Genomic DNA, 14,881 nt, shown 5'->3' on the forward strand with positions numbered 1-14,881 from the left:
TGGTTGGGGCCTGGGGGGTGGGGGGCCTGGGAGGGGAATGGATTTCGAAATTTGATACTGGATTCCCATCATATCTCTTAAAATCGAATGCCGATTTTACTGTACATTTTTCTATGTCCAAAATATAAAAACACCATCACAGAACTAAGCATTTCAAAGGCAGATTTTTTTCCACGAGTTATAGCATAATTGTGCATAATAAGAGAGATGCATAACAGACCACTCTGCCTCTTGACTGCTTTGAAGAAACTTACACTGATTAAACATAAAAGTTATGCCTTAAACTTATATACCAAGTCCCAATCCTTTTCACAATTTAACACAATTAACTCAACAATATAACTCTCCTATGAAGTTATATATACATAGGCAACTATCTCCATAAAAATGAACACCAGAGTTAACATATAACTGCAAGCATGATCATGAAATTCACCTCTGGTACTTAACATCATTAGAAATCTTGCAGCTAAATTCTACAATACAATCCCATCAGACGCTACAAAAAATGCCAGCACATGTCTAATGAAGTGTTTCTCAGAGTCAGACAGAGTTTCCCACTGCTTCATATCATGTGATAGATCATCCTTCTCAGCTGTATAAGTCGAATGAAAAGTTATTAGAATATGCATTGAAAAGGGACCGTACATAGCCTGATCCGGTAAATAATAATGGCTGAACTCATGGCCTCACACGCATGTCTTAAATTCTAATGTCATTGTCTCTCTTATGCTTAGTACTGCAGGCATAGCTTAAGTATCCTACAATTTGTTTAAATCTCTAAAAAGCAAAGTCCCAATGGCATAACTATTCCATGTCTGAGACATGGAGAAGTTTTAGTCTTCACTATACATGCATATTGTGCACCCAGGGCCGGCCCTAGACATTTTAGGGCCTTAGGCGAGAACTAAAAATGAGGCATTTTTTACACTTATATATTAATTAAATTAATGTTTATTTAATATTTTTATATTATAATATATTTCATTTAAAATATATTTTTCTTGCCTTTGAGATGCAAATTGACTAAATATTTTCAATTTTCTTCTAAATTATTTTGAAGTTCATTATCAAGATTTGTTGTATTGCAAAATTGAACATCATTTTTATCTTGCAATTGTATCATTTCATTATCTTCTGACTCTTTTTGGTGAATTTCTTGCTCATTTGTGATATTTTCATCTAAATTTTGTGTTATATTTTGTTTATTATTAATAACAAATTTATCCATTAATCCTTTTTGAGACTCAATTAATTTTTTTTCTTTTTTTCTTTTTTTAAGTTTTTTATATTTAGATACATATTTTCTAGTGGACATTTCTAATCAAACAATATATATAAAGACTAAAATAAAAAATAACTTTCAAGTGTAGAGCAAATGAAAAATAGAACCTGATATATATATAAAATATTGTTATAGTTTCATCGAACAATAACAAGTTTTTAGCAATCTTAACCTACATAAATAAAAACTTATTCAATATATTACCACTAACTAAAATATATATATTAAAACACAAGATTAAAATTAAAAAAAAAAAAATTAAGTACGAGCAAAACAAAAATTTAAGCACAGCCATAACACAAGGCTTATTAATAAGACCCACCCACAAAAAAAACACAAAACAAATAGTATCTAATCTAATATAGTAATATCTATAACCCAAAAAAAAAAAAAAAAAAAAAAACACCGTCTTTAAAAAAAAATATATAAAAAACTTGAAGGCCCAAACCAAACAAACGTGAAATGTCCAGGCAGGAATCTAATATAGTAATATCTACAACCCCAAAAAAAAAAAAAACGCAGTCTTAAAAAAAAAAAAAAACCTTGAAGGCCCAAACCAAATAGACGTGAATTCCAGGCAGGAGGAGGTAAGCCCAATCTTTTTATCTTAACAAATAAAATGAAGAGACCAATTCCCAAATAAATTATACTCTCTCCGTTTCACTTTATTTGTCCTGTTTGAAAAGTCAAATTTTTTAAGAGAATATCATTTATTGTCTTGTCTATCTTTTAAAAATGTATAAGTTTCCAAAACTACACTAAATAAATTTATCAAAAAATTGAATTAGTAAATTAATAGTGGTATAATAAGAACATTAGTAAATTAATGATTTTTATTTTTAGAAATAGGACAATATTTGGGACATCCCAAAATAGAATAAAGGACAAACAAAATGGGACGGAGGGAGTATCTAATACGCTCATATGCAGAAAACTCAAAACGACAAAACCTAGAGTAGCTGTAGAGGCGCAGAGCACTGAGCACTGAATAAATTTATTAAAAAATTGAATTAGTAAATTAATAGGGGTATAATAAGAACATTAGTAAATTAATGATTTTTATTTTTAGAAATAGGACAATATTTTGGAACATCCCAAAATAGAATAAATGACAAACAAAATGAGACGGAGGGAGTACCTAATTCGCTCATATGCAGAAAACTCAAAATGACAAAACCTAGAGTAGCTGTAGAGGCGCAGAGCACTGAGCACTGAGCGAGGCGGAGAAAGCTGTGGAGAGAATCAGAGAAATTTTGGGCACCAGCAACAGTGGAGCTGTGGACAAAATCAGAGAAAGAGTGAGATGAGAGAGGCCAGAGGTGGAGAGCAGAGAGAAAGAAGCAGAGGGAATGGTGAAACTAAAAATTTTAGGGATTTGAGTTGTTTTATTTGTTCTGATTTGTGATTGTTTTGTGGTTAATCTCTTAGATCGGATTTGTAGTTTATCTTGTTGATTTTTGGTTTGTCTAGAGGATAATAATGTTATTTTTGAGCAATGATTTTGTTTAGAACCAATGTTTAACCGGATTTATCAAAAATTTTGTTTTTTGGTTAAAAGAATGTGCTGATATTTCTAATTCATCTGAAACTTTTTTTTTTCCCTACTATCCCTTCTTTTCTAAAATTTTGGGGCCTTCCTTCCCCTTGGGGCCTTAGGCAATTGCCTAATTCACCTAGGGGTAGGGTCGGCCCTGTGTGCACCAAACTTGCAGCCCATAATAGCTTACGTGTTTACGTACTTTGGTATGCTGTAAGCTTTCTCACTAGCGATATTGTTTTATAATGCTTGCATAAAGAATCCAGATTCCTAATGCAATTCTTTCAATAGGAATTCACTCAACTTAATAATTACAGTGCCATTAGAACATGACGTCTCCATATCAATAATGTTTGTAATAATAGCTTAATTTTGTATATTTATATCATTATTAGAAAATGTTATTATACTAATTCAAAAAAAAAGTATTATTATACTTATTTTGTGTTAATTCATGCATTTTATATTTGGTTTTGGAATGATTTTGAATAATTAATCTTGTGCTTAAAATTTATATTAGGGAAATTACAATAAACTTACATGTGAATAGACCTATTCAGTGGCAGCTCTAGAAATTTTCTTGAGGGGGGTCATTAAGAAATTTAAATTAAAAAAATTTTAATAAAAAGATAACTTGAATATATTGTGTTGTTAAAAAAAAAAAAAAACACATACATGAAATTTTACAATTACTTTCTACAAGTTTTTATATTTTGAAATCATCACATAATAGTTTATTATCAATTGTCATTATCTATTGTCAATGTAGATGTTTTTTTTTTTTTTGAGAGAGAGTTTCAACTTATCATTAGACCAAGACACTAATCAGTTTTTGGTATAAGCGAGGATTGAATCCCAGATTTTTTATAAATCCATTAGAGATTTTATCAGTTAAGCTAACTGGAACCCACTTGTCAATGTAGATGTAACCATTTTATTTTGTTAAGTTTGTATAACATTTTTATTTTTGTGTAGTTGTCATTATTTATTAGTTATTTCATAAATTATTGACCTTATATTAATTATTGACCCATATAACCACACTCATCTATACATAATTAATGCATTTAACAATCACTAACTTTACTATTTTTTTTTCTTGAATCACTAGTTTTATAACAAAAAGTTATTATAACATGATAACAACATCCTATAAAAAAAACATGATAACAACATCCTATAAAAAAAACATGATAACAACATCCTATAAAAAAAACATGATAACAGTATACACATGTAACAAATCCTCTTTATTTATTGGTTATTAAATTATATAAAGTTATAGTATATTTATGTTATACATGTACACCTTTCACACACATCACAGTTCACAAAATTAGTATCAAACACACACACACACACACGCACACGCACGTGCGCACACTCTCACATATATATAATATAAATTTATAATAAAGAGAGACATTCAGAACTCATAAACACTCACATTTTACTCTTAGAGTCAGAGATATATAGACAGTCAGATAGAGAATAGAGATGAGATTAAATTCATGAGAGAAAGGGAGAGTGATTTGTGTTGTTAATTAGTTTTGGGATGAACTAATCTATGTTGTTTGATTTTTGTGCTAAATTGATTTGTGATCAGGGTGTGCAAGATTTAACCCAAGTTGTGCAAAAATATTTTTAAGGGTAATTAAATTAATAAAAAATTATTATATATATATATATATATATATATTTTCAAGTAAGGGGGTTCATTTGAACCCCCTCACTTACAAGTGCAGCCGCCCCTAGACCTATTTTAATAGTACCTACCCATAGCTTGGATTTTACCATTTTACCTACTTGAGTTAGCCTCCGTTAGAGTTTAGTAACCCACCTTAACTTCTCACCTTTAAAAAGGAGGATAAACTTGCTGGTTAATTTTAACTATTGAGTTTTAATCTACTATCTCTTTTGTTGATAGAAAACTACAAAAATTGTAAGAGAGATTAGCTTAGAGTTTCAAATGCATATCTATGAAGCCGTTTGGATTCGGCGTTTAATGCGTTGCGTTTTCAGCTTTGCGTTTTCCTTTCCTCTTTTTTTTTTTTTTTTTTTTTTTTTTTTGTGCACGCGTTTAAGTTGGGAGTGCGGCTACTGTTCATGAATAGTAGCCGCAAAGGTGACTATTCCATGGTGAACAGTGCATCCGTGCACTGTTCACAGACCCACAAATTTCACTTTTCAGCAACTTTTTTCATTAAAAATGGGTCCTACGGTACTATTCACACATTTAAAAATTATTTTGCTACAGTTTTTTCAGTTTCAGCAAAAATAAGCTCAATCCAAACGGACCCTATATGACTATATCTTTATTCTATGCTTTCAATTGAGAACAATATAATCTATTTTAGTAGCTGCAATCTGATATGTTGGGTTTTGTGGAGTCTAGTTGTATTTGATTCGGATTATGACCCGACTCGAAATAATATTGTTATAGTTTTTAATGGGAGATTTTTTAAGGCTTACTTCATGAGAAAATTTTTTGGCCTGTTTTTGTAACCCATTGTGAATCCTGTGCGCAGGATATAAAAACAGTTATTTTGGAGATTAGGGTTTCGATGTCGTTTTTGAGAGAGAAAAATTGTACTGCCGCACTCTGTATTTTTCTCTGAGAATAGTGAAATCCCTGCAACTCCGTGGATGTAGGCAAATTGTTGAACTACGTAAATATTGTCTTGTGTGTGATTATTATTATTATTTTTTCTTTGGCGTATATATTTTTTTCCCTATTTGGCATCTCATAGGTTTGGAAATTTCGTTAATATTCCCATCATGATATACTCTTTTTCATAACCCAACAAGCATCCATAGTTGAGATTTGGAATGCTAAAGCTGAGTATGTATACTCTCCCCAACTTTCTAGATTTGATTCTTTTATCGAGATTTGATAAACCATAGAAATGACAAAATCTCGATTATACAAATACATATCTTACCCATTAAGGATGAAGGATTTGATCATATCTCTATTAGAAACATTAAAAGATATCAGTCAGTTAAGCTATAAAACTTTTGTCATAAGTGGTTTAAACTTAAAGCTGAACATATTAGATGGCATTTAGGTCCCGACTTTTGGCCCACAAGATGAAGCTAATTATGTCCAATTAAAACTTGTTTATGATTGTAATTGAAAATGAGCTGAGTGAGTCAGCTGACAATAACTTGATTATATATATGAGCTGATATAAAGCATTTTAGCTTGTAGCGAAAATGTTTAATAACAAAAATTTCTCGAATGACACAGAGATTGGATATTGCGATATAAAGATGTTTTGTAAAGTGTCGTATTGCAAGGCCCCACTTAGATATGAGTGACAGACATTCTGGTTTTGGTTCATGAATCCAACATATCTTTCCCTTGTGAGTGCACATAATTCAATTGTCTCGTCTCATTGTCTCACCAACTAACACACATATAAATTGACTTGCAGTCTTCGCATTTCAAATATATGCTACAGAGTACTGGTTCTTTCCCATCGTGAGTACCATCTGATAGAGGACCTGCCGACCTGCATATATTGACATCAGGTGCAATACTCTAATAGCTAGAGTATTGCATCTGATGCAATTTTTATAAATGATTGAGATTGACAGTTGTAAAAAGCAACTTTCAATCTTAACCATTGATTCAAAAAAATTAAAAGGAAAATTAAAAGTAAAAGGTATAACTTAAAAAGGTGAAAAGTGTAAAAAAAAAATTTATGAAGAATTTAGGTGAATTGCACGCCGTGCAATCCTGAGTATTGCACTGGATCCTAGTTCATATTGGTAAAATAGTAAAATCCCTTCTTCGAGTAATAATGCACATGTGAGGTGACCTTTTTTTTTTTTTTTTAATAAATATTTTTATATTTTTCTGATTAATACTTTATATAGCAAAAAAGGACTACAAGAGGCTTGACTGTACGGATAGACTCTGCCCCCTACTAGCAATCAAGGAGCTGCCCTTTGCATTCATGTAACCAATTTTTTCCTTTTTTTGGGTAACAAAGGATTTCATAGATTATTAAGCATAAGAAATATGGTTAGGGGGCAAAGTCTCTTATAATACAAACATAGTCTGCACAATAAAATAACATACAAGATTCTCAAAAAAAAAAAAAAAAAAAAAAATACAAATGTTTACATGAATACTACGAGACATAACAAAATCTTGGCTTAGTTTTGGTCATTTTTTTGTCATGGCATCCGCACATTAATTTGCCTTATGAAAACAGTGCTTCACCCTCACATGTGATATGCGGTACTTGGTTGATAAGGTCCTACATTCCATTATAAGAGTTGTATGATGAAAATTATTGTTGCGTGGTTCAGCAACCCAATCAAATACATCCTTAGCATCAATCTCAATTTCAAGCTTTCATCTGCCAATAAATTTATATTGTTACACATAGAAAGGCCATCTCATAGAACCCAAAGTTCCACTTCGACACTATTAGCCATCTCTATGGCCTCAAATCTCTCAACCACCACTCACTATCCCCGGATTGCCCAATAAAGAGCCATCTGTATTGAATTTGTGCCACCCGTCGTCAAGTTTGTTCCATCTAATTAACTCTTACTAGTTGCTTGCTCTTGGACACGTAATTGCAAGCAACACAGTATAGATATTCTATTGTAAGGTTCTTCAATTATTACTACGAAATAAACTCTTTCCATTTTAAAGCAAATAGGGATGATTCTTTTTTAGTGGGGTGCTAGTTTGCGGTTGCAATTATGACTGTGATAGGCTTTGTAGTTGTGCGCTTTTAGGGTTCGTTTGTTTGGAGAGATTTTAGGGAGGATAGAAAATTGAGGGGAGAAAAGTAGAGAGAAAATATTTTTAGTGAATATTTGGTTGGGAGAAGGAGGAAAAAAAATAGTAAGACCTGTGTGTTTTCTCTTGACTCACCAAAATATTATCTTTCTAGAATAAGGAGAAAGCTAATGCGGAAGCTCATGAAAATGAGCGGCCAAAAATGGCCCTCATTATACATTTCAACTTTTTTTTTTTTTTTTTTTTCCTTTGATTTTTTTCTATCTTTGTTACTAAGTATCACGTATTGGCTTCTTTTTATTTTTATTTTTTATTATTACTTTGATTTTGTCTTTCTCTGTTCCTGAGCATCTGGACGTGTTTTCTTTTTTGGGTGCTCATATATTTCTTTTCTCATCAATTTTGGTTGGTTTTTGTTTCTTTGTTTTTATTTTTTAGAAAATAGTTTTGGGTTAATTTCTCGTGCTTTTTGTAAATATAATTTTAATGAAGTGTCTATCTATACACAAATTTTAAAAGTCTAATGTGTTCCTTTTTGTTTTAAATGATGCTAAATTTATACAAAATTTATTTTCAATCCTCTCATGTTTTTTCTCAAACAAACAAATTTTTTTTTCCATCCTTCCACTTTTCCACCATTTCAACCAAACACAAATAAGAAAAATTAAAATATTTTCTATCTTCTTACTTTTTTCATTCTCTCCATATTTATTATTCTCCCATTTTTCTATCTTTCTAACCAAATGAATCTAATGTCCACTGTCCACGGTCCACCCTCAGTACTTCGGAATAAAAAGAAAAAGAAAAAGAGAGTGCAAGCTAAAAGAAGTCTTTTTATAAGATCCACATATTAACAAAGGTTTATCTTGAAATTCGAATGGTACGTTGTCTACAAATATTTCCATCCAAGCAAATCTAGAGATATAAGAATTTCATTTTTTTTTTCCACTTGAAAACCAAACAGTCTAAATATGTAAAATGTGACTTATAACCTATTTTTAAATATTTATTTTTTATTCTAAGTAGATCGAAGACGTGTCTTAAGACTCTTAACTCCCACCTATTCTCAACCATCTAGGTTAAAAGTTCGCCATTGAATTGAGATTATTTTACGTACTTGAGATTCTCGAAGAGTATTCAAACGAAGTTTCATTTGAATTTTAAGCATTCACGTACCCAATATATGTTTTCAAACTCTCCTGCGCTGTCATGCACGGGTTCCTGTTTCCGTTTCCAGATTGGTTAAGGTGACGCAGAATTTCAACATGTTGAGGTAAGTAGTGACATAAGCATAAATTGAACTATCACATGTCAAAACCTAATTACTGACTGCTGTTCTATATATTTCAACGGGTTGAAACTTGAAAATGGGGAACAATGAACATTCCAGCATTTCTTCTTCCTCGGATACTCATAGTCTCATTAGATAGGTCTCTGTCAGTCCGAAGTGGTGGAAAAGCGTGTAGAGACGTCTGTGAAGCAATGGTGACTTTGTTAATAGTTTGGTGAGACATATTAAGATGCAGTGATTATTCTCATGTCTTTGTAATCATGTTTGAACTTGGACTTACAGTACCAAAGGTAAAACTGAGAATTTGTAAATACATTGTAACTCATGATACATGCCTGGCCTACCTAATCTTTTTTCACAGGAGCAGCCTCAAAGGAAATGTTACTACTTAGAGTTTATTTTTATTGGCTTATTATTATTATTATTATTTTTTATTTTAAAAAGTTTGATAAAAATTATTTGATTATTTTTAAAAAGTCAAATAAACTTATTGAAATAGGCTTAGCACATGGATGGTCCCTTTGGCCACTTTGAAACTCTAGTCTCCACCGCAATCTAATGAGTAATGAGTGAGTACTACAAGAAAGAGGGGGGGGTACGTGCATCAAACCCATCAACTCGAAGAAACCTACTCAACCCAACCCAATTCGACATTTTGGGTTGATTTTTGCGGGTTAGGTTGGATTGTAATTTTATTTTGAGCCTTGAGTCAATTCTGTTTTGGGTTGATGGTTTTTTCAACCAATCTGACCCATTATGTATATAAGTTTGTTTTATTATCAATATTTTAATTATTTTAATTTAATTGATTTTGGTATTTTGAGAATTTGTTTTGATGAATTTGAAAATTTGGAATATAATTTAAGTATATTATATGAATTGTAATAAATTATTGAAAAAGTTGTTTAAAAACTTGATGAAAATCCAATTTTTTACGAGGCATAAAACATGTATATACAATCTGTTGACCCAATCTAGTCCAACTTGACTTATGTGAGTTGGGTTGATTTTTATAAATATAATGTATTGGGTTGAATTGAAAATTTCTCAACCTGACAAAATCAGGTTGAGTTCAAAAAATCTTTCAACTTAACCCATACATACCTCTAATTACAATTACAACATTTGTTGAAGGAGAATGTACATAAGCATAGATAACTAGGAAATGGTACTGCGAAGCATATGCCTCTTTTCGAAGCATGCGTACGTTATTTCGATGGGATATAATCTCAACGATTCTCCATGGACGAGTTTTCACACTAATCATCTTGAGTTACATTCCATAAAAAAGTCTGGTATATAATATTTTGTCCCGAGGCAACCTAATGCGATCTGTCCAATTACAGTACGATCCTAATATATATATATATATAGCGGAATCTTTTAGTAATTCTCTTCTCTCAAGAGCAGTAGTTGATCAAGAAATGTTTTTTAAACTCATTCAAGAAGTCAGTAATTAAACCCTAGGTATATTAAAAAATTCGTGATCACGAATATCTATATATGATTGATAGTTTGATACTCACACATGATTAGAAAATCCAAAATTTTAAAATAACATCATTTAATGTATATATTTTTATTTTTATTTTTTTTAAAAAGGAGTTTAAAACTACCCTTTAACTTCAATTCTAATCAAAGAAGAGAAATTCATATAAAAAAAAAAAAAAAAAATCAAAGAAGAGTCAAAGAAGGTACTGACTATTTAAATAAAGTAAAAGGTAAGTTAAAAAATTTGATTACTGACTTTTTTTTTAATATATTAAAAAAGCCTTCATTTTAGAACATAATCAAAAGTCATATTACAAATGCAATATTTTCACAATAATTAAGGGATTGTTTGATAGTGTATTTTGAACAACAGTTTTCAGTGTTTAATCAATATTACACGTATTTTTATACACTTTTTCACCCATATATATTTTCAAAAAAATACAAACAACGTTATTAGAACAATATTACCAAACGGGCACTAAATTATCAATTCTTCATAAGTTTAAAAAGTTTTAAGTAAAATATTAGATTGAGACCCATCATAACTAAAAATAAGAGTATTATAAAAATATGGTGACATTTTATTGTGTTCTTCCTCTAAATTTAATAATGACTATATGATAACGAAGTTTTCACTGGACATGATATATATTTCAAAAAAATTGAACAAAGATATTAGACACATGCATGCACTTCTTATATTTCCTTCACCTAAGATGGGCTACTAGAGTTTAGAGTTTGGTAGAAAAAGTAACCACATACCATACCATGGTCTAATAAAAGAAGAGCATGTGTCCAACACGGTATTCCCACACCTTCCCTTTTGTGAAGATCAGATGTTGACATATTCTTAACTATGGTCATTAGAGATAGTCAGGTTAGAAAGCTTAATTAAAGGCTCACCGGTCGCTAGTGTCATGAGAGCGATGGAAAAGCTCAGTTCTCTAACATGCATGGGCCATGGCCATCCTAGCAAAGATTGCAAAAAAGTCCCGTCCCACATGGCTTTTTTTTACTGGCCGTTCCGTGTCGATTTTTCTTAATTATCATGAAGAGGTGACCGGATAAGGGCGGGTTATAAATTTGCTTACCCTATCCCGTCTTGTTCCGTCCTTGATAAGTATGTATACATCTCTTATTTAATATATATCTACGAATATAAATTTTATATTTTTATTTATAATCTTTTATACATATTTTACTACCTTAAATAATTAAGTTGTCTTTTTTTTTTTTTTTTTTTTTTAAATTTTAAATTAGTACTTTCACAGTTACTCATTTTTCTATTTTTATTTCTATCCCATCAATGTCAAGGTTATTTCATTATAGGTGACAAAATGTTTGAATTCCGTCTTGCCACCTGACTTAGGGCACAAAAAATAGACGAGACAAATATAGAGCTCCCATGATCTAACTTCATACTGTCTTATCAAAACTTGTCACCGCCTCTCCATCCCACTTCTAATCTAATATAACCAAACAAAAAAAAATGATAATAATATTGTACTTATATGGTAAAAATAACAGTAATACAGAACAAATAATAGAGGGAATAATTAGTAACCAATATTAAAGATCAGGAATATTCTAATGAAGACTTTTTTTTTTTTTTTTGAGAGCGAGAGATAACTAAAATATGTTGGTAATCTTATAGTGCGAACATTTTCTCTCGTGACCCTCAAGCATGCATTTGTACAGTGTAATATTCCGATGAAGATTAGATATTGCACCGACATAAGAAAGCATAATATCCCAAAGGTTTTGAAACAAATGGACGCAGACAATAACAAGGACAAGGACGACGAATAAGGATACATGCAAACACACGCTATTTTATTTATGGTATAGAGTATACGACACCGAAAAGCATTAAAAGATAACACAAAAAACAGAAACATAAACATAGGACTAGGAGAACAGTAAGCGTTAAAAGAGATAACCCTAAACACAGATTAAGGTTACAGACTTTTGATCCTCAAGTATTATAATTGAAATCAAAATTATATATAACATGGTTCTTCTGGGTTTCCCTAGTTAATACAAAAGCTGACGTTGTTGTTGGTGATGCGTAACCAGGTCATCAAGCATCCAAAGGTCCACCGATTCCATTAACTCGCTTCCGCTTCCGCTTCCGCTCACCAAACTCGGCTCAGGCTCCAAACCCAGGAACGATTCCAAGCTCGAGATTTGATCTTTCAGCTCAAACCCATGATCAAACTGAGCCACCTCGTTCTTGCAACAAATCTCGTTCTGAATCAGTGGCTGCAATAGCACCGGTGGTGGCTCAGTGGTTTCAAAACTCGACTCAGTTGACTCGGGAGAGATGCAGCGCTTCTTAGCTGCCGGCGGCGGCGGCTCAGGAGTGGAAGGTCGAGGTGGTTGGTGGTGGTGGTGATGGGCAAAGTTGAGCTTGGCTTTGTCACCGCGGATTCGCATGGCGGCTTGGTCATAAGCTAGAGCAGCTTCTTCGGCTGTGTTGAAAGTACCGAGCCAGACTCGGACACCTTTTTGTGGGTCTCTGATCTCAGCCGCCCATTTGCCCCATGGCCTTTGTCTGATCCCTCTATACACGTTCTTCCGAGTTCTTTCTTTCTTTTCCTCTTTCTTTGCAACTTGCTTGGCTTTCTCATCGGTATCACTACGCTTCTCACTCCTCACTTCAACACCCAAAAAAAAAAAAAAAAATCATTATATTTTTCTTGAGAAGAAATAAAAAAATCATTATATTGGATTATGATAATAAAAAGAACCGCTAGTTATTAAGAAATTTATTTTGTCAAACTGATAGTACAAGAATTATAAAAGACAAATACCACTACAATTAAATTACAAAGCAAACAAGAAACGCAAAAAAAAGAAGAAGCATTATTTTGGATAATAATAATAAAAAAGATCCACTAGTTATTATGGTTAAAAGAAATTTATTTTGTCAAACTGATAGTACAACAATCACAAAAGAAAAAAATACCACTAACAATAAAATTAGAAAGCAAACAAGCAACGAAAGCTAAACCAACAAGCATATAAAATTGACTAAATTTTGGCCTTTCTTAGACAGGAAGTGGAAACCAACTGTAATCAAAATACATGATTTGAAAATAATATATGATGCTAAGAATAGGTGGAGCCATAGCTAACAAACATATCATTGTGTAATTTTTGTTTTTAATGCTATTAAGAATACAACTAAAGATGCTAGAAGAGGTAAAATAGCTTTTGGTTCTAAGTGTCCAATCAGATGTAAATTTTTGTAAAAAATTAAAATAAAAAATTGTGTAAGTATAGTTGTAAGTTGTAACTACTCCCAAAAACAAACTAGTCTAAAATTTTTAGTGTGGGTTTGCTAACAATCCAACTATGACCTTTAGAAAATATATAAATTTATATTTCATATAGTCTAATGATGGTTAAATTAAAAATTACAGTACAATAAACACCAAAAAATTGTTTTTTAGTTTTGTACCACACAAATCATGTCAAGAAAAAAAAAAAAAGTGAAATTGATATAAGACCCAGATGTTAAAGTGAGGTGAAAACCAGGAAATTTAAAGTTATAGATGACAACCAGATGCAAAAACGTGACCTTTATAGCTAAAAACCCAAAAAGAAAAAAAGAAAAAAAGAAAAGAAAGTAAATTCACCTTTTTCGAGTTTCTTGGGCTTTTGAGGGGCCTTGAGGTGGGGAAACGGGTTTGGAAAATCATCTAAAGCGCCATTGGAGTTGAAGCCAAAGAGATCAGAGGCAGTGTCAAGCTCGAACCAGAGGTCCTCAGTGGTTGGCCTCCAACCGCTGGGCTTTATATCAACGAAATCGGAAATGATAGCACCCCCACACATGTTTGTGAGACTTTTTAGTAACTTAGATGAGAGAGAGATAGACAGGGAAAGAAATAAAGCAGAGAGGGGACAGTGTTATATATAGAGGTGTGTGCATATGATATTGTGTTTTATTAGAGAGAAAAGTGAGAGAGAGAGAGAGAGAGAGAGACCTATAAGGCTTTGTATTGGGGTGTAGATTTATTTATAGACTGACGGTTACAACAACTTGGCCCAGAAAGAGACAAACCATCCATAACCTTTTTTTTTTCTTCTGTGTTCTTATTTTCTGGGCTTCTGTTGTTGTGGCCCATTAATCGACGGTGGAGATGCTACTATGCTACCACACAATCAGCACCGTTGAGCGGATGAAAGCTTGTGGACTAGAATATTTTGAGTTCTTGGTATCATGTCATTTTTAACACCTTAAAAATATTTACATAAATTAGTCTAAAAAAAATTACGGATGAATAAAATTTTAGAAAGTCAACAATTGAATTGTCCTAAGGATAAAGTTTAGTTACAAAATTAGTTGTACTCTAAGATTACAACTTTATCCACTATATTTTTATTGAAGGTGAATTTTGAAAAATCCACCATTAGATTACATCTTCTTCTTATATTCTCCATACTTACAAAATTTCCTAAAAATTAAAAATCAATAACTATGTCACCAATAAATTGTTTAAATTGCAA

The 14,881-nt window shown here is 31.8% G+C and overlaps 1 protein-coding gene across 1 annotated transcript; it reads right to left on the reverse strand.

Moving 5' to 3' along the window:
- Positions 1–12,181: 12,181 nt before the first annotated feature.
- LOC126688994 (ethylene-responsive transcription factor RAP2-3) lies at positions 12,182–14,347 on the reverse strand. The gene is made up of 2 exons (XM_050383958.1): positions 14,011–14,347; positions 12,182–13,026 (listed from the first exon to the last, which is right to left on the reverse strand). The coding sequence occupies exons 1-2, from the start codon at positions 14,204–14,206 to the stop codon at positions 12,404–12,406; spliced, it is 819 nt and encodes a 272-aa protein (XP_050239915.1). The 5' UTR covers positions 14,207–14,347; the 3' UTR covers positions 12,182–12,403.
- Between the last annotated feature and the right edge of the window lie 534 nt (positions 14,348–14,881).

This window comes from Quercus robur, chromosome 6, assembly GCF_932294415.1.
Source record: "Quercus robur chromosome 6, dhQueRobu3.1, whole genome shotgun sequence".
NCBI lineage: Eukaryota > Viridiplantae > Streptophyta > Magnoliopsida > Fagales > Fagaceae > Quercus > Quercus robur.